We start from the raw sequence: 27,319 nt of genomic DNA, 5'->3' as shown, positions 1-27,319 counted from the left end.
ATTGAAAATGTAATGTTTGTTTTTCTATGGGATGTCCTTGTAAAGAATGATAGATTCATTAGCTCATCCATCAAGAAAAACTAGGTCTATATTTTAAGGGTGATTAAATTTCCCAACTAGATTACAAAAAGTACGTGATTAGATGTTTACAATAGAAGTCAATGGCTATGTGTGTCCTTATTGGTTATGTTAAAAGCATAAAAATAACAAGAAAAATTGTCGATCTATTTTCAAGGACGATAACTAGAAAGACTGAATGAGTTGTGTGAAATTATTGCAGTCGGCGCGTATGTGCGGTTTAGAGATAAACAGACAGAAAAAAGACAAATACTGTAAAGAAACGCTTTCCTCAATACCCAGCAGACGGCAGGGAGAAGGTAGCGTAAGGCCCAGTCGTGGACTTTAGTAAATTTATATTAAAAATATATATGTTTTTATGCATTTTGAGTAAATGGGGATAGAAAAGTCCGATAAATTCAGATACTTAAATCTAATTCGCTTTAAATGCTTTTATTTATTAATTCACAAAGACTGCATATTTTTTGTTGAAAGGAAGGGTAAAAGTCGTCGATGTACATACATTTCTGATACTAAATGTTTTTTCCCGGCTACGTCACCCTACCTTTAGCTACATTTAAAAAGGGAGATAATCATAGGTATCAACGGTTTAATTAAAATTTAAATGTGTATACTCGTTTGTACGCACACCGGTCTTTCTGGAAACCAATTCGAATAAAAAAAGAAAGTTTTCTGGTCCAAAATAAAATTATTTGTTTTTATTCAGGATAATGTATGTGCAGACGATGTGCGTACAAGGAGTTAAACATTGTTTATTGGACGTTAACGTGTAAACAAGACGAATCGTTAATCATTACCATTTTCAGAATGATGTCATACACAAGGAACACATTACTTCTTACTGAATTATGCGACAAAACAATGGGAAGATAATCTCAAACCTAAGATGCACAAGTCAAAAAATAAAAAAATAAAATTTAAAAAAGCGTAAAATAATTTCTGGCATCGGTTACTAAAGTGTCTTATAGTAAAACACCACGAATATCGTTAATGCATAGAGATTAAATAGTGTTGTAGAATCGACTAGATTTAAATCAGCACAACCTGTTTTCAGACCACATTTTTATACATGTAAGCATGGTCATCCCAGTTATCACTCTGTCATTCTCTATCACTCTCCCTTTCTCTCTCTTTCTCTCTTTCTCTCTCGCTCTCTCTCTTTATATATATATATATATATATATATATATATATATATATATATATATATATATATATATATACCGTCTGAGGAGGCGATGAAAAATCCAATAGAGTGCTCAATCGTGGATGTGAGAGCTTAAGATACAATATTTATTACTAACTATGCATACATATTTCAAGGTCGTACCATTGGTTTCATTACGCCGAATATATAAGTTATTATTCGAACATCATGTGGAACTTTTATAATTAAGAACAACGTTCATTTAAGTAACTTCAACAAAATTAAAAATTCATGGCCATATGTTTTGTATATTCTTTATCAAGCTTACATTGGTGTTTAGCTATGCGTGCATTGGTGCTCATTGAAACTCAGCATTCTGCGTCATTATACAGCCGAGATATAAATGAAAAAAAACAACTAATATTATGTGGAGAGCATATATAGTGCGTCGTTAACATTGTACAACATATACAAATGATTATATATTAAAATTATAAGTTTACATTCTGAAAACCGAGCGTCTAGGATTACAGTCCCAGATTACATATACTTGTATGCATACAGTACTTTACTTTAAATAAAATAGTTGCAGAAAATTGACATTTTGATGATGTCTAGAAAGTATATAATTTTTAGAAAATTATATGAAATCAGAAGATTAGATTTTTGTAATCATCTCTAATATATATATATATATATATATATATATATATATATATATATATATATATATATATATATGTATGTTTGTGCATGTTTCCCTCACTTCTTCTCCTACTCTCTATGTGAATATATGCATATATATATGTATATCTATTATATATATATATATATATATATATATATATATTTATATTTATATTTATATATGTACAAGCATTGCTACCTACGTATGTGCACACATGTTCCTGGTTCGATCTCTTATCGGAGATCCGATGTCCTTAAACAAACAAAGGAAATATAATTCACGAGACTTATTTAATAAACACAAGAATAGATTTGCATCTGTGACACTGCACAACCATTATCGCTCTCTCTCTCTCTCTCTCTCTCTCTCTATATATATATATATATATATATATATATATATATATATATATATATATTCTGTGATTATCTAAAGATTTCTGAGGAACCATATTGTAAATTAATTTAAGGCGTTTATATAAGCGTCAAATCAGCACTGAATTGAACTTTTCATGGATTCTTTGTCTTATACAAAAGCGTGTCATTAAATATATTATGAATAAAATCAAGACATGTCCGAATAGTATAATTAATAATTTGCTAAAATATATCCTTTTTATACTCATTTTTTCTTTATTTATATCTTTTACAGAGAAAGTAACACTTGTCAATGTTCAACTTTATATAAACAGCTTTGACTCCATTAATGAACAAACTATGGTAAGTTGGAACACTTATATATTTTCGAGTCATATTACTTTGCATTTAAAGCTGCTCTCTTTGCGCACTATTTTATTGTGTATTTCCGCTTGTTTTAAATATGATTTTATGATAAAACCGTTCAAATAAGCTCCAATTTCAAATGTATCTAAATACTTATGAACAAGTTTTTACTACGTTGCTTCTGACGTAAAAATTTTCACTATTTTACCTTTAAAAGAACACTTGATATATTCATCAATCCGTCTCTAAACAAAATAAAAATTTATTAAAAAATATTTAGAATTACTAGTCATTTTACCTACTGGAGTTTTAGTACGTAGGTTTCCCAGGAGATTTATATCGAATACTATAGGACTAGTCTTGAAAGCAATATACAGAGTGAAGCAGTATAATTGTCACCCTAAAAAAAGACAAAATGTTTTTTTTTTAATTTGTCGCATCTGATTTTGCCCTAGTTCTTTCCAAAAACATATTTATGTATTCATCAATAACCCGTCTCTCACTAAACTTAAAATCTATTTAATAGTCATTTTAGCCATTGCAGTTTAAGTACCTGCATTTCGCATGAGATATGTATCGACTACTATAGAACTAGTCTTGAAAGCAATATATATATATATATATATATATATGTGTGTGTGTGTGTGTGTGTGTGTGTGTGAAACGGTATAATTGTCGCCCCAGAAAGGACAAAGTGGTGTTCTTCATTTGTTGCAGCCGGTATTGCCCTAGTTCTCTCCGAGCTCTAAAATAAATGCCTCAACGAATTTGCTTTCCCGACTGTTGAAAAAGTGCTTCTGTTTTACCAGTATACAAGAATCCTAGCGCATGACCTGACCAATTAAATTACACCCCCATTAGCGTCCACCCTTTTTTGCCAAATTCTTTGAATACTTAATCAGGCACTCGTCCACTACTTCACAGACATTAAACTTTTATCCGACCGACAATATGGATTTAGACAAGCCTGCCAATTGGAATACAGCAGACAGACGAACTGTCGAACCGGTACTAACGACTCGTTAGACAAAAATCAACCGAACATATGGCACCGAAGCCCCCCCCGATATGCCCAGTTTTAGGGAATCAGAATGTGGCGTAAGTAGAGTATGTCGTTCATTGTCCTAGTTAGTAAACAAGGTCACAATATTGTTCATATGTTAGATTTAGATAAGAATAAGATATACACGTATGATTCAAGGTAGTATTACAAATTAAGATAAATATCCAGAGTCATGCATAAAATTAAAAACATATACCGTATCTGTTCAATATAGATAAAAGTCACAGTATAAGAACGATTAAAATATGTTTATATATGTAAAAGAGAAAGTAAGGTATAACCTACGTAAATTTCGGTGAATAATATATATATATATATATATATATATATATATAAAAGCGAAAATATGTGTATGTATTATGTATGTATGTTTGTATGTATGCATGTGTGTTTGTGTGTCTGCTAAAAACATTCGACAGACGGAACAAAAACTGACAAACTTTGTATCATATTGAAGCTACATCCTTTGCCCGAAAAATATCCAAAAATTGGGCAAAAACGTTAATTTTTTCACCCCGAAATCAACAATTTTCTAGAGGGGGGGCAACAAAAACCGTCATCTCATGACGTGATCGGTTCTACGCATGCGTCAGATGACGCTATGACCTGATTTAGTTTAAATAGTTGAAGAAGTGACTTTATTTCATGTACGTCGTGTTAGCTCAGTTGGTTAGAGCGTTGGTTTATTATCTACACGTTTTGGGTTCGAATCGTGGTGTGAGATGTCTTTTTTTTCGATTTTTAAATTTAAATATTGAACTAGTATTATTTAAGCCATTTTTCACGTAACGTTTGTTTTTCTGTTATTTTTTTATTTTTATTTTTACTTCGCTTATTCTTAGGTTTTCATTAACACCACTGACCGACCACACACATCCAAAAACACCCGGGTACCAACCAATTTTTAAAATTTTAATATCGAAACAGGCTTATTTAAGCAATTTTTCACGTGTTTTTGTTTGTTTGTCTTAACGTTAGTTTTTTCTGTTTTCTTTTTTGTTTTTTCGATTTTTACATTTAACATCGTTCGTTTGCCTTACTTTAGTTTTTTTCGTGTTTTTTTTCGATGTTTTGATTACCCCCCCACCGGGTGCCCCCCCGCTTCGTTTTTATGTTTTCTTTTTTTATTTCACTTATTCTTAGGTTTTCATTAACAACCACACACACCTCCAAACACACGGGTGCGCCGGGTACCCCCCGCTAATCAGGGTTTTTTTAACGTTCGTTTTTCTGTTTTTTTAACACCCCCACACCGGTCCGACCACACACACCGAAAAACACCCGGGCAACGCCGGGTACCCTTCGCTAGTTAGATATAAGTAGCAGTATTTTCATATTTACAGTAGATACAAACATATAGAAAGTATATTACTTAAATAAAATGGTGTTTTCCCTCTATTGATTGTAAATCCTCCTTTCATTAAAATTCGGAATTTAGCATAACATAACTAACGCCTTTCTGTGTAAATTTGAATTAGTGGAAATAGTTCGAACTAAGGTTAGCATAGAGTATTAATGTATATTAAGAATTCAAAATACAGTGTTCAGATATTATTAACATGTTCCAACGAATTAAGATAATGTCAATAACGTAGAAAATATTTGAAGTGAGTTCGAGTCAGAATAATTTTCACTTTTGAAACTAGCAAAGATGTTTTCCGTTTTGACGGTGACAGAATTCCAAATTATAGGCATTTAGACAAAAATATAACAGAAGAAAACAAAAAAGAGGGATATAAAACATGATCTTTGAGGCCTGTTATTTCTTTATATCACACTAGTGAAACGACAAATACACATCGACCAATATTGATTAAAATCGAACATTGTAGACTTCACATTTGAGCACAAAGTCAGCATGTAACATTTGAGTGCAAAATAATAGGTTGACATCCAGCACGAAAGTATAACGAGATCTGCTGATGTGCGTGGGACGCTGTTGAACTAGGAAGTTGCTAGCAGAGCTTAGGTGTGGAAGTATGACTCGGTGTCTATCTACAAGTCCAAAGAGACCAAGGATTGGCTTATGTCACTCTCTCTCTCTCTCTCTCTCTCTCTCTATATATATATATATATATATAGAGAGAGAGAGAGAGAGAGAGAGACATAACATAAAATATGAAATATCCTTAAAACTGTTATTAAATAGCTTAAAACTGTTATGAAATAGCTTAAAACTGTTATTAAATAGCTTAAAATTGTTATGAAATAGCTTAACATTGTTATGAAATTGCTTAAAACTGTTATGAAATAGCTTTGTGAAACTGCATATGTTCTTATGTCTAGTCATATAAAATTATTCAAATTATGCGGAATATAAAATTTCAAATAGAATCCCTTTATAAAAGTAAAGAGTTAAAAAGTTTACCACGCTTTTAGCCAATAAATCTGTAGTGTAATTCCTGCCATAAAAATAGTGCGATGTTTTTGATTACAGAAAGTGATATGACATTATTTAGAAATACCGCACATCAATCCGTGCATCTGACAATATGTTTGCTTCAAATAATATATATTTACAAGCTAACACGCATGGTTATAAAAGAAATTGTCACTTCGTTGGTAAGAAAATCGATCTGACTTCAATTTTGAATAACATCTCCATCGCTAAACACATCAATTAAACGTATTCTTTCTCAAGAATTACTTCCCCTGTTATTAAATATATTTTCAATAAAGTATGTCTTTGTCACATGCATAACTATTCGTTAGCGTTAAAGTCCAAATGCAGCGTAGAATAAACGGGATAGGAAAATAATTGTAACGCCAATGGCAATATATAAAACCGTATGACAATATATATATATATATATATATATATATATATATATATATATATATATATTTATATATATAATTCACGGTTTATATATTCCAGAGCTAAAATGGTCAGTGGAGTTTAACGAGGTAATACTAGAGAACTCAATGCCGAAGTACGACCAATCCTACTTTATGTTAGTCTTATATAAGCATTAATATGGTGCTACACAATCACGAACATTTTGTGCTAGACAAGGAACTAGTTACTACAGATTTCTTCAGGCGATATAGCTTGTAATATTATACATACGTATACATTTGTTCAAATTCATTTTGAATGTTAGACTAAGTAGCTTTAATAAGGAATTGCTTGATATGCACCATTGAAATCAGTGATTAATATATTATAATTGTTAGCGGAAATATTATTGGTCTTATTATACTAAATGTTACCATTCTCATTCAACTGAAGAACGTTAGTTATTTTCTAACGATCAGCCAATTATCTCGGATATGTTTCTAATCGTTTTTACATATGACAAGTATATAGTTTGGTTGTACCGACAAACATACCTATCTCGGAAACAATTGCGACACCAGGTATGTCGTATCTGATAACAAGGAATAAGCAATATACTCTCGATAGACTTTAAGGCACATTTGTAATACGCTTATTGTGTTTGAATGGTTAGCAGTCGACGGAAATGTTAACTATGATTGTAGCTAAGACGGCTGTGATTATATAAAATATTGGTCTAGTAATAATTAATACTGAATTTAATTGAAATAAAATTGTTGAGAAAAGTGAATATGCTAAATTTTCGTCAGGGTATCACAAGATATATAGACGCTATTCTCTTTGCATGAAGACAGAGACTCTGCATGCTACATAATTTCCAACCGTAATATCCAGCATAACACAATAATTTCTCATTGAAAATGCGCAAATGTATATAAAATTCGCAGTATGAAAGTAACATATTATCGATACCAATCAACAATTGCACAACAGAGAACAATAAATTCCTTAACTAAATATTGTTCATATCTCTGTGATTAAGTTAATCAAATAACGTAGGATTTCTATCAGGGCAACACTACATACAAAAATCTGCGTCCACGATTATTGACGAATTTATCAAATGGAAACATTAGTAACGACATTTATCACACCAGGAAAAGCTTACCAAACATAGTAAAAATTGGTAACTCTATCTACAATAAACGCAGTGGTCCATGTTGTGAATATTTAATCACAGTTCCCCCGTTCACAGTTTTAAATACAGGTATTCTTAAACTAATGCTACTCTTTATTCATAACAGCAACGATATAATGCATTATATATGTTGCACAATAATTACAGATAAGTTACATTGTAGGATAGCTAAAATAGAATTATGAAGTAATATTTTATGACCACTAATTTTCCTTGGGATATAATAGTGCAAATATCAAATCATTTTTAGTATAAAAACTATAAAGTCAATATTACCAAATGTACCATTACATCCAGTTAACAGAAATACAAAACGAAATAAAAAAAAATGAATTCGTATTGGATTCTTATACAAGATGTAGAACATTTTTGTAGAGTTAAGCACTGGTGAGAGTAATAAACGTTTGTTCTTAATAGTAAAATTAAAGAAAGAATTTTTGTACGAGGATTTCTTTTTTGTTTTATCTTTATAAGAGAAAACATTTTGCGGAAGTTTAGCGTCAGAAAATTGGCATACTTATAATTATGCTTATGATTTTACATGCAGTGTATTGTGAGTTACATCAATAAATGCTTTTTTGGTTTTGGGGAAACAATAGTTGCAACAATCTTAAATTTCCAATGAGTTTAATTTCGTATTCAAAAAGTGATAATATTTTTATAAGCAAAATGAAAGACACTTTATTATGTAATCTTAAGAATAATGTGCATCATTAATGCAGATTTATATCAATAAGCAAATAATGTTTTCCTAATTCATATCTTATATTTGGGCAGCAAAATGTCAATTCACTTTTCACTTGAACTTCTGCATGTCAGTACAATTGGTGAAGCAGGGACCTGGAATGGAATTCAAGAGTCTAGAGGTTCTGGGAAAGACACTACTGGAGTAAAAATATATTTTACATCTCGGGATCTCCACGGTATGGGGTGGGGTTTAGCTACCTGTCGGGTTTGTCGAGGGTGTCTACATTGTGGGGGTACAAGTGTTTGTAGTTCCCCAGAGGATTCACCATTAAAATACTTCTAGATAAGGCAGAGGGACACAACGTTTCGTCGATGGCACAGATGCTAAAGCTTAGATGCCAGTTCAGGGCCTATCAGATTGGCGACTCTCTTTTGCACCTTGTCTAGGAGCGAGAGACTAGCAGCAGATGCACCAGCCTAAATGTGACAACAATACTCCATACATGGGCGAATGGTGGCCTTATAGAGGTACAGGATACTTTCGGGTATTAGTAGTGTTCTAGCACGGTAGAGAGAGCCTACGTTATTCGCAGCGACCCTGGCAATCCTTTCAATGTCATTTTTCCAATTGATGTTTCCTGAGAACGTTAGGCCAACCAGTACGAAAGATGTATTCTCAGAAAAACAGTAGGCCCGTGGAATTCTCTTCCGTTTGTCTGTTTCCTACCTGACTACAAATCTGGCGTCTTCAAGTCCAATAATAAGCAAATTTCTTATTAATCGCCCCCTAAAGTAAGAAACTTTATCAAATCTCCAATACCAACTATTACTACGATATTATCCCATTGATTATTGTACACAAAATAACCCTTATCCCCGAGTGGCTTACGGGCCTAGATAAGTGGTTGTCCCTATGTAACAATTACTATTGGTGGCAGAAAAGGTTTCCTGTAATTATTGAAGGAAACCAGTTTAGTCTTGGCAGCATTGTATTTGACCATCCACTTTTGTCCCTATTCTACTACAGATTGGGGGTCATCCTCTAGTGTTTTTTCCATTTCTTTAGATATGTGTTCATTTGATTTCCTCTGATGCCTGTTATAGAGTGTGGTGTCATAAGCATATATACCCATCTCAGAGGCAAATTTTAATGAATATTAGGAATAATAGAGGTCCAAGTATAGACCACTGAGGCACTCCCGCACTTATATCTTATTGTTTAGATGTACGGCCGTCGAGGACAACCTGGATTTTCCTCTTATCCAAGAAGGATTTAATTATGTTAAATATTCTACCAGTGATACTGTATGATCTAATTTTCCTGAGGAGACCCTCATGCCATACCCTGTCAAAAGCCTTGGATATATCTAGAACTACCGCTCTTACCTCCACCGTGTTGTCCAGTGAATGTTACATATGTTCTGAGATTAAAGTGAGGATGTCAGCTGTGGAACGGGATTTTCTAAATCCATATTGTTTGTCAGTCAGAAGTTTAGCATATATAACGTGCCGGACTAGAGCATGGTTAATTATGGTCTCTAATATTTTGGCGAAAAGTGGGAGGAGGCTAATGGGCCTATAATATGATGGGTCCGTTCTTTCGCCAGAATTCTTGAATACTGGTAACACAGAAGCAGTTTTCCAACAGCCCGGAAAGCAAGATTCATTCAGGCATTTGTTGTAGAATTTGGAGAGAACTGGAGCTACTTCGGTTGAGCACTTTTTTAATAGCACAGCTGGGATGAGATCGGGTACACATGCTTTTGAAATGCCAAGGTAGTTTTTTTATGATAGCATGCACCTGAGCAGGGGTGAATTTCAGATAGTTTAGCTTGGCGTTTGTTCGCAAAGGAAAGTCAGGCAGGGGGTAGTTGGAAGGGTCCAGTGTGGAGTTTGAGGCAATCTCTGGTCCCCCCTCGCCAATCTTTCACGAAAACCCCCCCTCTAGCTGAATCCACTGTGAAAAAGTTCCCCCACTCTTTATCTGTGCCTAAAACAAAACGTAGATTCCATGAACAAAGCTTCTTTCTTAGAACTGCACGCCTGTGGAACTCTGTTCCGTCTACCTGCTACCCACCTGAATACAACTTGGATGTGTTCAAGTTCAACGTTCACAAATTCCTAATGAACCGCCCCCTTAAGTAAACACTTCATCAAATCTCCACACTAACGTAATGTACTTGCAATAACCCTTATTCCTGTGTGGCTTCCGGGCTTTGATAAGTGCTGACCACTGTGGAAAAAAAACAAACAAAAAAAAAAGACTGGTTAAATGTAGAAATATCAAAGAAAAACCTAACGCCATGTAAAATTTTTATTAACTATGTGAAGAAATGGTTATAAGTATTTTTGTTTTTGTGCCAAATGTGTTTTTTTTTTACATAGGCATCATCACTTAAGGCCCAGAGGCCACTCGAGGATAATGGTTAAAGAGTGTACAGTAGAAATTGGACAATATCGTAACCGTATCGTAATGGATATTCGGTAAATTTGTTAACTTATATGGAACGGCTCATCAAGAACTTGTTTACGTTAGACGTGAAGATAACCAGATGGAAAGCAGGAAAACAGAAGACAATTCCACAGGCGTGCAGTTCTAAGGAAGAAGCTTTGTTCATGAAATGTACGTTTAAGTTAAGGCATAGATAATGAGTGGCGGGATTATTGATAGTGTTTCCAGCTAGACGAGTGTTTCTTGTGAAAGTTTGGCGAGAGGGTAAATATTACCTTACGTTACAACAAAACACCGACAACTCTAATTTGGCTTTGTAGGGGCATTCGAGGTCGCTGACAACGAATCCGACAATAAACACACCGCAAATCTACTGCTCGCATGGCATGAACCCCCAGACCCTGGGATTTATATTTACAGATGAGAATAGTGCTAAAATATCTTGGAGTATCTCATTAAGATTACATATAGTAAGAGTAAAACATGTCCCGAACGAAATGAGAATCAAACCTTTAAGAATTTCCGCGAGGACGAATCGTGTGTCAACATAAAGTTGGTCTTAATCAACGTAAAATAGCAGGATATCTTTCAACGCCCCTTTCTACCGTTGATCGTACAATTCACAGGAGATAACAAAGGGTGGACAAAACTACATTCTGACCCTCTTAAAAACGTTTGCGTATTGTGAAAAGAAATATTTATTGAAGAGGATCCTCAGTACACACCACTGAATTTGCAATACAAGCTGGTGTCAGTTCAAGAACAGCTGTATCTTCACAAGTTGGGCTACTATGGAAAAGTTTCAAGTAAAAGATATCTCTCCATTGTCCAGCCAATATCAAGCGCAGAAGAAATTAGGTTCGTGAAATGGTGGAGACCTATGATTTGTTGTCATTTTCTCTGATGGGTCACGATTTGCATTATTTCTCGTCGATGAAATGGTATGGGTATAGCGCCTTCCTCAACAAGAATTTGACGTCTAAAGATATTTACAGATGATACTATTGCTAAAATATCTAAAGCCAGCATCTAACGTCTCAGTTGTAGTATTTGATGAAATTTGGAGTAATGATCTTTCTGATCTAGTACGAATGGAACATCAGTTCTAAATATGTTTCCATACTACTTGAAAGAATTCTGAAATGGTAAAATGAACCAAGTTATCTCCGGATTTATGAAGGACAGAGCTCCTTGTCACTTTGCTAATAACTTAATAAACTTCAATGACCAAGTCAGTTCCCGGACCTTAACCAAATTAAACACCTTTGTTGCATATTAGACCGGAACCTAAACAAAAAAACAATTTACTGAATTTAAATATTATTGCGTCTGACATGGCACAAAAATTCCTCACGATACAAATTCGTCAACTATGCCATACAATTCCTAGAAGGGTCCTAGAATTGAAAACAGCAAGTTAATGCATTACAAGTATTAGTTATAAAAAACGTGTACCATTTATTTTGGATTTTGTTCTGTAAATTATATGTTCATTGGAATAACATATTTCTATGGGCGTCTATTTTTTTATCATGACTGTGTGTAAATAATAAAAACCGAATATTTTAATGTTTCGAAGTATTACAAAACCGATAAATGATGCTGTATTGAGGAGGTTGATTGCAACAGCCAGTAAACAAGGTTTTAGCAGGAAAACTATTCATTGGATACTAGGATAGTTTATGTAAAATCAAACATATTAGAGTGGATATAATTTTTAATTTGAAAAATTAACCTTAAAATACAAAACGTAAGATAACACATAGTAATCTTCAGAACGATAATATCTTCGATATTTATTATGTGTATACTACACATTTTACAATAGGGGTTAAAATAAAAGAAACATATTAAATTAAAGTGATAAAACATGTTGGAAATCATGCAGATTTTGTGTCGTTTACTTGAGAGAATTTTAGTATTCTGCAGAAACAGATGTAGTATGTAATTTAGATAATACATTTTTCAATATATGCGAAAAACCTTTATATTATATAAACATGTACGTTTCACCCATGTGCATTTATGTTTTTCGTTTTTAGGAAGGAGATCAACATGTGCACTTTTCCCGGTCAGGAATTTGTCATAATACCAGAAATAATAATGTTTAGTGCATAATTAAGCTACGTAAATACAGGGTGACCTAAAAAACGGGCCCCAACTCTAATTAGGCCCCGTTTCTTAGTGTTTTGTCTGAATGAAATGAAACTTTGGACATAACTAGATTATTATATTCAAAACATCACATCAAAACACTAGGGTATTTGGCCTTTTTTCTCCGTTGACTGTAAAATGCTCTGAAAAAAGTATTGAATTCCCTCGGTTTTTTTTTGGGGGGGAGGTTCATCCTAATCATCTTTAATCTGCCTTTTACTTTGTAGGATGTGAATAGCAAATGAAATATATATATCATGTATTTAATAAGGATCATCTTGCGTTGATAACTATGCTTATAGATCTACCTTTTTATTTCAGGTAGAAGATTTTACAGCTGAAATTGTTTTAAAATTTCTTATTTTTCATGTGTATCATTAATCATATAATCTAGTCTATCATCATACAGATAGAATTTATATGTTGAACGCATGTACATGCAGATATGTTTGAATTCATTTTGTATGCAATAAATTTGAACATTTTTGCTTACGTAATAAAACAAAACCATTTATCAAAAGAGAATCTCTTATCTATTATTTTGAGAGATTGTTTTCTAAAAACAACACTGCTTAAATCAATTATTTTAAAAAGCTAAATACCGATATATATTTTAATTTTGATTTAATAATTTTCCCATAAATTTATAAGATATATCATATATAATTATTGAATAATTTAAACAAATTCAAAAGAAACTACGTTCATTATATACCAAATCAATTATTCATGAATTACCAGTGAAATAAATATGACTTGAAATATTTCTCTTGAATAGTTTACATCGTTATTTTTATTAGTTATCGGTAAGAAAAAGAAAATATTATTAAATTCTTATTTTCCTTCAAATACATCTTTAATGTGTTTTACTTGTTTTCAAACTCCTATCTGATTCCAGTCAAATTGCATTAACATATAGATTTGTTTGCGAACAGTATATCTCGTGTTGGTTATAAAGTTTCAGAAATAATTAACAAAACCGATGCCCTAGCGTTGGCAAATGCTAATCTAAAACGTTTTTTACCTTGTGGTATACATTGCTATATTTAGTTATATCCAAAGGAAGAACAATCTGGAATGTTGTTTTGTGTATAACTCTTCCAATCTGCGCTTCATTATTTGTGTTTGTATCATCTACATATATATTTTATACACTGACTGTACAAAATAAGAGTACAATTTTATTCGAAGTGAAATGAGGAAGGACAAAAATTTTATCTGAGAAAAATGAATTCTCCAAAGTCAATTTTGAATATAAATGAAAAAAGATTGCTACTTGTATTTAGTAAGTAAAATGATGTGGTAAAGCGCACTCTGACTAGCAAACGAAATACCTAATTTGGATGAATTATTCTGAACCTAAAACGTTATGTACTCAGAACATATGAATGAAACTAAGAATATGAAAAGCATTTACCTAAGAAATGAATAAAGATAACAGGTTTATTTCTGTGGAGCTGCTTGATTTCGAAAATACTTATTTGCAGAACGTTGCTGCTTACATCGGTGTAAACGTTCTATATTTCAGAGCAGTTTTAGTAATTCAAATAATGCAAGAATAACAAATCATTAAATAATAGAATGATTACATTACGATAAGAGAATGGGATACCATGTTACATTTTAATAATAAGCAACTTATGCTAATCTGCTTAATCTTTATATGCAAGCAAGTAAAGCAATGCAAATGACGATTTGTTGCGACCTTTGATATCGTCCGAGTCACTATTCTGATCAAGAATCATCAGATATGACGTTTCCATACATTAGGACCCGTTAATTGCGCTGGTCAGTCTTTCATTCACGACCGGTGCTTAGCAATGTCTCTCGTGTCGGGTTTGGTATGCCGCCGTCAAGCGGGTCGGTCTCCCGATAGGAAAATAATAGTAATTCACAATTCATGGTATCTGTTCAGAGCACCTTTACCTATAACTATTGCAAACCACTTATAATTCAATGGCTGCAAGTATTTATTTTCAAAAATAAGCAATTCTAAACAGAAGAAATCTATCTATATTCTTTTTTCATTTGAATATATTTTCACAGAAATGTTTCTGTTATGTCCAAAAAAGCTATTTTCCTTACATCACAAGTGTCACGCTCATACATTAATACCATAGCTGATATCACATACTGACCCAACGGGGCACGGCTACTCTAACATATATATATATATATATATATATATATATATATATATATATATATATATATATAAAACGTGACCGTTAAACGTTAAACGTGTTGATACATTTAAACCTTTCGGGCCCGAAAATTGACTGAGACTTTGTCGGAAAGGACGCCAGACAAAACTAAAAGGAATAAAAATCAAACTCGGGTTCTTTTTTTATACATGAGATAGATTCATTATTTGTTTCACCTCAAACTACGTGATCCCTTATCATTTAAAGACTTTCCATGCACACGTGTGTTTTAGAACGATATGCTGTACTATATGCTTTTAAATTTTTTGCTCGTTCTAATAAAATAAATAACACTGTAATATTTTACAAATAGCAATAATAATAATAATAATAATAATAATAATAATAATAATAGTAATAATAATAATAGTAATAATAATAAAATACAAATAAAACAAAACAGAAAACAGAGAGACAAACGACAAAACGAGAACAGAGAAATGGGAAGAAAAACAACTCCACGGAAGATTCATAAGAATGACAAAAGATGGGAATAACGAAAACACCTGGACGTGGATGCGAAAAGGACATATAAACCGAGAAACTGAATCTCTAATAACTGCAGCACAAGATAACTCGATAAGAACCAACCATATCTAAGCAAGGATCGATAAAACACAAATAAACAGCAAATGCAGACTCTGTGGACAAAGAGACGAAAATATAAACCATATAGTAAGTGAATGCAGTAAACTTGCTCAAAAAGAAATACAAAAACAGGCATGACCAAGTGGGGAGAGTGGTACACTGGGAATTGTGTAAACGACTGCATTTTGAGCGTACAGACAAATGGTGCAAGCATAAACCGGCACCAGCACTCGAAAACGAGAACCACAAAATCCTATGGGACATGGACATACAGACGGACAAACCCATCTAAGCAAAAAGACCAGATGTTGTAATAATTAACAAGAAAGAAAAGCCATGTCAAATCATAGACTTTGCTGTTCCAGCTGACCACAGGGTGAGTATGAAAGAAAAGGAGAAACGAAGCAAATACACAGAGCTAGCCAAAGAGTTAAAAGAGATTTGAATGATGAAGAAAATCAAAATAGTGCCGATAATAATAGGAGCACTAGGAACAATTTCGAAAAACTTCGAAAAAAGAATGTCAGAAATTGGAATCGGAGGAATAACTGCAAAAGTACAACGACTTACGATAGTGAAAACGACTTAAATATTAAGGAAAACCCTTGAATGCGGAGAATAATACAAAACAATACAACGAATAAGAGTTACAGGGAATGAAGAACACCGAAACTGCATATTTTCAAGTTCTACCCCCCCATCATACATCCCTCATTGTTTCCTCACCGCCCCCCCCAAAAATGATAAAAAAGGCCGAGAAGGGTCAATAAGGACTGACAGACCGATGAGCGAGCGCCAACCAGACCTCGGCTGGACAAAGGCAAAGAGAACTGGGACCTTGGGGAGGCTGTGTACCACTCAATTTCCAGTATAAAACAATGACCTCTACTAGCGAGAAATCAATGGTAAGCGGATGTTGCGATGATTCAAAATGCTATCGAAGGAGGTAGAGAGAGCTGGACGTCTGGGAAGACTTGTTGCCACTCAGTTTCGAGAGACCACCAGTGATTTCGAATCAGATCGTTTGTTGACTTGTGTGAAAGCTCCATGTGAGTCAATAATAATAATTATAATAATAATTATAATAATAATATTTATAATAATAATAATAATAAAAATTAAAAAAAATAATAATAGTAATAATCAAAATAATAATAATAACAATAATAATAATAATAATAATAATAATAATAATAATAATAATAATAAATGAAAGAGAAAATTGGAAAGAAAAAACTCAGAAGAACAGAAAAAATTCCTCGAAGTCCAACTAAACAGTCGCAATCTAATTAAAGGAATACACATGTGGGCAGTATCATTTATAAGACAACTCTGATCCTTTTACAAACTATAGCAGAGAAGAACTAAGGGATTTCTACCTGAAGACCAGGAGACAATTCACTACACCCGATGGATTATACTGATCGACTATATGTGAAAAAGGAATGAGGGAGGGAGAAGACTGCCTTGTATAGAAGACTGTGAAAATAAAATTAAAAAACGAATTAGCAAAACACATAATGCAGGACACCGACAGAATAATTACTGCTGCAAGAGACACGAAAGACACAAGCAAGATAGAAAAGGAGATGAAGAATAAGATAAAAATAGGAGATTACAAAAGAAGAAACAAAGGAAAACGCTTGGAAATGGCTACAAAAATGGAATCTTATCAGGGAAACTGAATCAGTAATACCAGCTGCGCAAGATAATGCAATTAGAACCAACCACATAAAAGCAAGGATCGATAAGACACAAGTAAACAGTAAACATGTTCTCTGTGGACAAAGAGACGAAACAATAAACCAGATAATAACTGAATGCAGCAAACTATCCTAAAAACAATATAAAATAGACATGAAGAAGTGGGGGAGGCGGTGCATTGGCAAGTATGCAAACAAATGAATTTTGAACACACAAAAAATAGTACAAACACGACCCGGCAGCAGTAATGGAAAATGAATGTAACAAGATCGTATATACAAACAGATAAACTCATCAAAGCAAGAAGGCCGGATGTCATAATAGTTCAAAAATGGAAAAGACTTGCTAAATTGTGGATTTTGCCGTTCCAGTAGACCACAGAGTAATAAAAAAACATACAGAATGAGAACGGAGCGAATACAAGAAACTGGAAAATGAAGAAAGTAAAGATAACACCACTAATAGTAAAGGCGATGGGAGTTTGCAACACAGTTTTTATGTAATTCGTGTTGAGAGAAACCAAAGAGTAGGCGTGTATTAACAACCTAAAAATGTGTGCAAATCTCCATTGATACTGTCCATTTATTAATTCGTAAGTTAGATGAGTATGGATACACACACACTGACACACTGACATACAAATTCATATATATATATATATATATATATATATATATATATATATATATATATATATATATTTAATTGCTTATTTCATATGGAGATTTCATAAATCATGAGTGAAGTTAAACCATTTAGACCTAGGTATAATGAAGTCTACTGCTGCTCCTCAGAAGAGGAGAGGTTAATCTAGATAACATATGCGAGATGCGACGTTTAGCAGTAGCTATACTTAGCAAAATACAGGCAAAGGAGGAAAAGGGAAAACAAGAAAACTGTATAGAAGGAGAGAGAGAGCCGAATTAATTCGATAGGCTACGAACCATCTTCTCTCCTCTTCCGATAAAAAAATATATATTTCGATATACCTTAGAATAAAGATTTTTCTTATTCTACACCAAATTGATGTTATCTCTAGATATAAGAAACGATTAAATCCATATGCATTCGTGTCTATTTTTGTACTGGTGTTATTTTATTATTTATCTGCTACATAAGCTACATATTAATTTGTTGAGCTTTGCATTAATTTTTTCACTGTCCTCAAATACCTATAGCTATCTCTATATATATGTATATATATATATATGTCTCTCTCTATATATATACATATATATATATATATATATATATATATATATATATATATATATATATATATATGTCAATTCATTAACTACCTACACACATTAGTGGTTCATCCTTTCGGGAATCATCAGGGAAGGGTGGTACTATTATGGTCGGTTGGGGGATTGGAGTCTGGCCACGAAGCCATCTCTGATTATATTAACAAGGAACACACCTCATGTCTAACCTCAACCGCAAGAAATATCGTTAAAAAATATTTTAATACCATAACATTCATCAAAAGTGGTCTAATGATTATAACATCATGATCTGAGCATATATATATATATGCGTGTGCGTATGGGTGTGTATGTGTGCATATATACATATATATACACATATATACATACATATATATACATATATATATATATATATATATATGTTCTTTATTTTAGACAACATCATCCATTTTGTACTAATCAAAATTACAGCAAACTAATCTTCGTAAAATACGTAGCCAGTGGCTCAACACTCTCCGTCATTTGTAACTTGTTTTATACGTGTAAACAGTCAGCTTTATTAAATTTGTATTGTTCCTCGCCGACATCAAACTAAACTTGATGGCGTTAAAAGGCAATCAACTACTTAGCAAGTTCACTATCGATTGGTGCGTAATATTAGCTTCAAGCATGATTTTATTACTTTTCCTTAAACAACGCTTCACTAAATATATTGACACTGGACAGTTCCGTCTTTCTTACATCAGTCTTTATACCTCCTGGCATCGCACTTTTTATTTCAAGAATGTAATTCGCAAATGTAGGTAATACAAGAATCTTTCTATTAATCAAAATAGCCTTTAAGAAAAGCTAAGTTGATTGGCATGGCCATGACTTTGTTATGCTTAACATTTGAGATCACAAGATTCACTAAAACTATGTCACATTTATTACTGAACAGTTTGATTAGATCGTATGATTACAGTAATTTTGATAGATATTATAAGAGATAGTAATTTTCTGTTAAGAAACTTATTTCCACTTTCTAAATTGTTTTACCGGTTTTTATAAAATAATATAATTTATTTATATAATAAATGAAATTTTTGTAAAAAGGATGAAGTACGTTTTTTTTTAAATAAACATTATGTGACTCTGTATGAATTCCTTTATCATTAGGAAAGCCTTCCGATGGTTTCGACGATAGAAATATGTCAGTTTCATAGAAGACGGTGTAAGAGGATCTCTTTCTTTCTTGAATTGTCCGATTTGGTTTTGAATATATCGAACACGATGATTTTTTATTCTTCAATTTTCTCGGTCTTTCCAATGAGCTCATTGCTGGCATTCTGTATATTAGTTGCAAATTTGTTTAATCTCTCTGTAACGTTTGTGAGTTGTCTTCCTCTGTTATTGTTTCCGCGACTGCTTAACACTTTCTCTAGCCCATCAGCCCTGATTATATGGTCGAAAAATTGAGCTGTCTTTCTCTGGTGGTATTGGCAGTGATCTCCTATATCCAGACATGTCCATTACTTTTGCTATTTTTTGTTTCTCATGAGACTTGCTTTTAAACGTTGTTATGTATCCTTGGTTGAAGTCCAGCATTCGAATTCGCATTGAAAGAATGAACCATACATAAGCTCTCATGATATGTATCTTTGTCTTGAGGATTTTCTTTCTTTTGATTAAAATGCATTTCATGCTCTTAAAAGTTCTCTTTGATTGTCCAATTCTCAGTTTCATTTCTGTGTTACACTTGCAGTTCGGGGTGATGGTACACCGAAAGTATTTAAATGTGTTTACTTACTGATCTCTATGGCTTATAAGCTGTGTTGCGTTGTTGCATAACAGGTTTCTGTAATTTGAGTGTTAATACTTTTTGTTTGATTTCGTCTGTTACTGTTTTTAAAATCTGTTTGCAGTTTTTCTCCAGAGTCGGCAATTAGCACTGTGTCATTTGCCCATCTCAGGTTACTGATGTTTTAGTCACCTACAAGCATCCTCTCATGATTCTCATTGAGAAGTGGACGAAAGTCCTGTTTTCTGATGAGAAATATGTATCTAGATGGTCCTTAAAGTTTTATTGATATTGGCATAAGGAAAACATGTTATTGTGTGTATTTTCTTACATATGGACGATGGAGATTCAGTTGGTGCATTGTCGCCGCACAGGGATGGTCATATTAGTATGCTACAAAAGCATTCGTTAATAACAGAGAGCCATCGTTTGCGTAAGGATGGGTTGATATTCCAATAGGATAATGATGCAATCAACACTGCACGACAGACCTTAGTATTCCTGCAAGCAAATGCCGTCAACCCTTGGGGCATTATGCATGCTTTAATCCAATTGATAATGTTTAGAGATGGGGAACAATAGAGGTTTATCAAAATGGCAAATAATATTCTACAAAAAATAACTCTGTGAAGCCATCTTCAAAAGTTTGAGCTACACCTGGCGTGCCTTTATGGAAATAGTAATTTCTAGCATCTCCCAATGGATTTTTGAAGTAATCAAAAATAGTGGAGCGGGGTAGAACTCATTAAATTTAGTTGTTGAATAATTCCATACTCTTTTCAAACAATTTCGTAAAATTTATACCCTCGTGTTATATTTTGGATCAAGTGTAAAATGTACGACTTTATAAAAATGTAAATTTCTAAATTTAATGTTTGGAATATAGTATTATTTCCCATAACATTTTGGGGTGTAGTATTAGTAAATTAAGGTCTACGCAGGTAAAAATCTAAGATTTTCAAGTGATTACAAATTTTAGGCCAGGGCTGTATATGGTGAAATTCGATTATTACAACTAAATTATTACAAATGCAGAATTGTTTATTAACAGTGTCTAGAAAATTGGTATCTCATATTATATCTTGGAAACTGAGGCCAAAATGGTAAAACAATGTTTTAGTTCAGAGAAATGATAAGATAATGATTGAAAAATAATATGAAACATTTTTGGAGTTTTTTACATGAAAAATAATAATTTATATGATTAAAATATTGTGAATATTTTCACGAAGATTCCAATAGTTGTTTAACATTATTTGCGATATTTAATTACAGGACTATTCGGTCAGTATGTTTGTAACCCAGGAATGGCGGGACGACAGGCTCATGTTCTTTGGCTTAATCGATGCCAAATACTTCGAATTGGATGTGAAACTGATTGAAAAAATTTGGGTACCTGATTTGTATTTTCCAAACGAGAAAAAAGCAGCATTTCACGATGTGACCGTTCCGAACAGAATGCTCCACATTTATGCAGATGGTTCTATCACTTACCGCGCAAGGTAAGTCAAGTATTCTTTATATCTGTACATAGTCTCTAGTTAATAAATATAAGCCGAAGTATTCATTTACCATATGAACCCTTACGTTCTTTTTCACGCATGGTAGGTTATGCATTAATGTCATCTTTATAGTTTTCAGTTAAAATAAGCGTTGTCAGAGTCGTGATTGTTAGAGTAACTCTTTTATTCTTTTATGTGTAAATGGAAAATAATTCGTGTATTTGAAATATTCATTTTTATAGTACGTATGTCTTAATTTCTTTCCTAAAGCTATGTTACTAGACACTCTTAATAGAAAACGTGCATGTAACCTATATAATTTTATCTCTCTGATACATATAAGTATATAAACGCCGGTTTGAATTAGTATAGTATAATTAGGGCGTGCAAAAGATGTGTTGAATAATTGTTTAATTTAATTAAATAGCACGAATAAAAAAGCAAGATAGCTCAATCACTTATTTAGTTTGCATCTATATTTCTGAATGTATTTAATATAAGATGCGTATGTCTTTAGTGCACACATATAAAGTAGGTATACTATTAACATAATATTAATGTAATATACAATAATTTGATTTCCATTGATGTAAATCTGTTAAAACCCATGTTATTATGAAAAGTGGCTCAATGGAGGAGAGAACTGGTACAAAGTAAGTCTATTATACAAATATTATTGGTTACATAATATAAACTTGTTTCAGAAAAATCTCAATTTAGTGAAAGTCACGTCATTAGTAGAAAAGGTGACACTCAAACCACAATCTAATTTAATTCATTTTGTATATAAACAAGTTATCTGAATGCGATTTAAACCATGAAAGTAAGGGATTGTGCTTATCAATAAAGAGTGCGGCAAAACACGGAACTAAGGAGTAAGAGGGTAGGGACAGAAAAGAAATGATCATGTTATCCCAGCAGCATAGTTACAACAGTGTTAGCGAGACATAAAACACACACATAAATACATACACATGCATACATACATACACACATACATACATACATACATACATACATGCACGCATACATAAACATACACACATACATACACACCCATAATACATACATAATACATACAACCATAATACCTACGTACATATACACACTAACAGAATCGCTCCTTTATATAACAGTGAAAAATACTTTAAAATATTAGAAGTAATTAGAATTTATACCGGGTCCTTAGTCCTGTCCATCGAGGAATATAAATATAAATGCCCTAATGCAGATTTTTACTTATGTTTCAGAACATTGATTTATAAAATGTATCTCTTACTGAAAACTTTACTTAATTTTTTTGCCATCTGAAGATGATTGGACTGAAAATCATTGGCACCCGTAGTTTGTAGAACATTTACTATCGATATTTATACAAAAACATGATTAGATTAGAAACAAATTAAATAGTATAATCTATCTAAATAAATCAAACAGTAGATGTATCCGTGAGTGAATAGTTATAAGGTAAGCCCTTGAACTATTGGTCACATAACACAAAAATTAACAGGAACTTCCACCACTGTGGAAAATCACTGATAGGGATTACATTAGCTTTTAGGTCGGATAAAAATGTGTTTAAACCTGGTTAACTACTTATAAGAACCAAATTCGTCTGTAAGATTCGTTGTCAGCATATCCGAAATGTTATAAATCGATATTTTGAATCTGAACTGTGAGTATGTGCTCATGTAAAAAATAGTTCAGAATGTTTATTCTAGTAGGAGACACTATTAATTTTAAAAGTGTAATTGAACTTAATCTTTTTCTCAATATTAATAATTATTTGTTAGGGAACTGTCTATTCAAATAAACCTCTATTTTGTGTTGTCACAATTTTCTTTATAATTCTTGAATTCAGTTTATGTATAAGGAGAACTATCTAGAAAAGCACACCACACATACCGGAAATTGAAAATTTTTGTTTGAAATGAATATTGGTTTATCAATTGAATTAATAAAATTATCCAAACATCTATGGATTTCTTTGTTTTATTACTTTACAGAAAAGAAAAAAAGAGAAATTATTCATAGAAAATGGGAGAAGTTATTTAAAGTAAAACAGAAGCTGTTTAGAAAAAAGAACTAATCTAAAAATTATGGGAGTAATAATTTAATTTAAATAAAAGTAACATTATTAAAGTAATATTAGAATATAAATATTATCAATTTCTGAATTCAGAGAAATACTTACGTATTTACTTGAAAAAAGAAATAAGAAGAAAGAAACTCAAGAACCTTATATAAGGCCAAGTTAGCTTTTCTATCCAAACTGCACTTAGTATTTGTCTTCTGCCGTGGAAGATTTAGAAAGTATGGTTTTAAAATTTAATTTTGTTTTAATTCGTGAAGACTAAGAAATTAAAAAGAAAACTTTTATTTTTTAAGCTTGTAAATAAATATTTTGATTCCGCTTGCGGTAAAATACGTTTAAATATATTAAAATACAAGGGCATACTTGCAACAATTTAAAAAATGATTCTGTGCCATCGGCTAGAATCAAAGCCATAACAATTAGCGTTCCGGTCGCATTCTTTCCCGATATTGTTATCGAGATAAGCATGATAAAACATAAATGAATTCATGTGAGCATGCGCAGAAAGAAGTAAAAACATGTCGACCAGTTGAAATGAATATTCCGGCTTTCAACTTGCCGATATATGTCTATACGCGTTATTCATCAACAAAGATTAACTCGTTATAACCGTGTTTGGTGTATAATTCCTATGTTCTGTTAATTTCTGTGTTGTGCAATGAGTAGTTTAAGTAGTTTAATTCCTCGAGTTCTTGATATTCATCCTGACATGACATTAAGTTCGTGCGTTATAATTCCCAAATAAAAATTAGTTTTACAATATCTATAAACCTAGCTCAAGGAAAAAGATTAAAAGCTGTTGGACTTAATCATGAGACATCTTGCATTTCTCATGGCCAGTTGTATGATGGTTGCTCACGCATTGAAAAATGTGGTGATGTAGATATTCTTCAAAATTAAGGCAACACATACACTTACTAGTGTTCAGATATACAATGCTCGAAAGTAAATTTAATTATTTCATTAACTGAATAAATTGCTAATGTCGTCTTTATGTATATTGTACATTAAACAGTTAAAGCAAAAGGCCATTTAACAGTTTTCAGATATGCACTATAACAAATTATAATTGCAATTCCTACATACTGTTTTAAAAGAAGGACAAAACGTTAGACATTACACAATAAACAGATAAAGGGCAACTCATGAGGACTCTATAACATAAATCGTACCTACTGCTCCTACCTCATGGGTGTATGTTGGAAAAGAGACATTATAAATGAATGTTTCGTTTCCTCAATAAAAAAAGCTGTCTAAGGACGGAATATTGCAACTTATACAATCAACATAGTAACGCCGTGTATTCACCTCATTATATATGAGAATTATCTTGTGTATAACGATATTTCTGTTCACCCCTCCAACACACACACATACACACACACACACACACACACACACACACACATATATATATAGATAGATAGATAGATAGATAGATAGATATATAGATAGATAGATAGATAGATAGATAGATATGTCATGTTTTTACCAGGCGACGAATGTTAACTGGTCCTACCCGTACATATATCTAGCAGGAGCAGTTAACCGACATTTATTGGTGAAATACTTTCAGATCCAGAATAGAACCGTTAAAGGGTCCTGATCGAAAACAAATTAAACTACGGGTGTGGTTGGTGGGCACTACCGTCCGTGGAAAATAGCGGTTACTGGTGGCAGTGGGCCAAATTAAATAATCTCGCTTCCACTTTCGGCCATTATTTGCCAGTAGTAGCCAGTGGAAGCCACTGTCCCTGATTGTTAGAACTGTTGGTTACTTGCGATTAGTCTTGACTTAGGGCAATAATTTGCAGGTGTTGGCTGATTCTTAGGAAAGCATTTACTATCTCTTTAAATTGAGCGAAAACAGAGATAGATAACTGCTTTCTACTGATCGGATTATTTTTCAAGTCGTATCTTGGTATACTATACGTGTTTTTTTTTCTTAAAGTCGTTCAAGCACATTTTCTAAATCACAAATGTCAAAGTGGTAAAAATATAACAAATAAGTGTTTCCGTAGCCAATAAAACATACCTTGAAACTCACCTGCGTAATACGTTTGTGCCTTAACTTATTTGAGAATATTTAATCAGTTTTCAAATAAAAGTGTTCACATAACAAAGCGCAGTTGTGAAACCTCGCGAATTGACCACGAATATAAAATTAAATTTAATTAGCAACAAAATTAAAAATGCAAAAAATCATATATAGCATTGACAAAATCTTGATAATCGCTCAAAAGTCGAAAATTAAATATTAGTGCCCGTAAAATAATTTTTAGACTGTGGAAAGTGTTCTATCCCAGCAAGAAAAGAGCAATATGTGTTTGATTACATCTTATGTTAGTGTCGTGTGCGCAATGTAAGAGTTATCAATTCGTGTTAAATGCTAATAGTTCTCAGACTTTTGTGGGAGCTTCGTGTACGATAATGTTAATAGTCTCAGCATTTAAATTTAATATTCTAAGCGATTATAAAGTTTTAGAATAGGTTGTATGTTTTTTTTTTGCAGAATTGCATTATGTGTTAAAATTTATTTAATTTTATATGCGTGTGCGAATCTATAGTTTAAAAGACGTTCCGTGTATTGTTACTTATACATCTATGTGAACATAATGAATTTTTACAAATAAGTTGCCATTATTTATGATACATTAGAATAATTTTAAAATAACTAGTAGGTTAAGTTCTGTTTGTGAGCGATTATTATGCTTGTGTTTGTTTGTAACACTATTGCGTTCTGTAGAAAAGTATTTTTACAGTATATGTTATTTATTTGTATGGTGAAAATATGCAATAGTTGCAAACCACTATCCCCTGCTAAAGTTTTAAATGGGGTTCTTAATAATCACATTATTATTTTTATGCGGTCCAGTACTAAAAGAATATAATAAATATACAAAAAGGAAAAGTATGAATATAATATAAAAATATGTGAACACCATATATCAAACGGCGGCATAAATATTTGTTGCAAACATCATCCTCCGCTTGTAGGCGATCAGAATGAGAAAAGAAACGTTTAACTTGATGATAATAAATTATTTAATGGGTATTGCTGCCGTTAAAATCCCGTTTTACCGTGGCACAGTCGCCAACGCCTGGCGAACGAGGAAAATAGCAGGATTTTTCCAAGTGAGCAAAAAGAGACGAGAGCGAGCAGACGGCCAAATATTGAAAGAAGATAAATAAAAGAAAGAACGTAGTTTATACAACCTAAATCAGTGTAGGAAGGGCTTTTGAAATAACATCGCAAAGATAAGAACA

The 27,319-nt window shown here is 32.5% G+C and overlaps 1 protein-coding gene across 2 annotated transcripts in view; it reads left to right on the top strand.

The window, feature by feature from the left end:
• LOC145252905 (glycine receptor subunit alpha-2-like) overlaps positions 1-27,319 on the top strand; it is a 228,663-nt gene that overhangs the window by 134,439 nt on the left and 66,905 nt on the right. For both annotated transcript variants that reach the window (XM_080112891.1, XM_080112890.1), the window contains exons 3-4: positions 2,565-2,632; positions 21,731-21,957. In XM_080112891.1, the coding sequence (XP_079969017.1) occupies positions 2,565-2,632; positions 21,731-21,957 (295 nt within the window). The remainder of the gene's footprint in view (positions 1-2,564; positions 2,633-21,730; positions 21,958-27,319) is intronic.

This window comes from Euprymna scolopes, chromosome 3, assembly GCF_053919585.1.
Source record: "Euprymna scolopes isolate OS-2025 chromosome 3, ASM5391958v1, whole genome shotgun sequence".
NCBI lineage: Eukaryota > Metazoa > Mollusca > Cephalopoda > Sepiida > Sepiolidae > Euprymna > Euprymna scolopes.
Note: the sequence above shows the minus strand (reverse complement) of the source record. Positions and strands in the feature narration are given on the sequence as shown.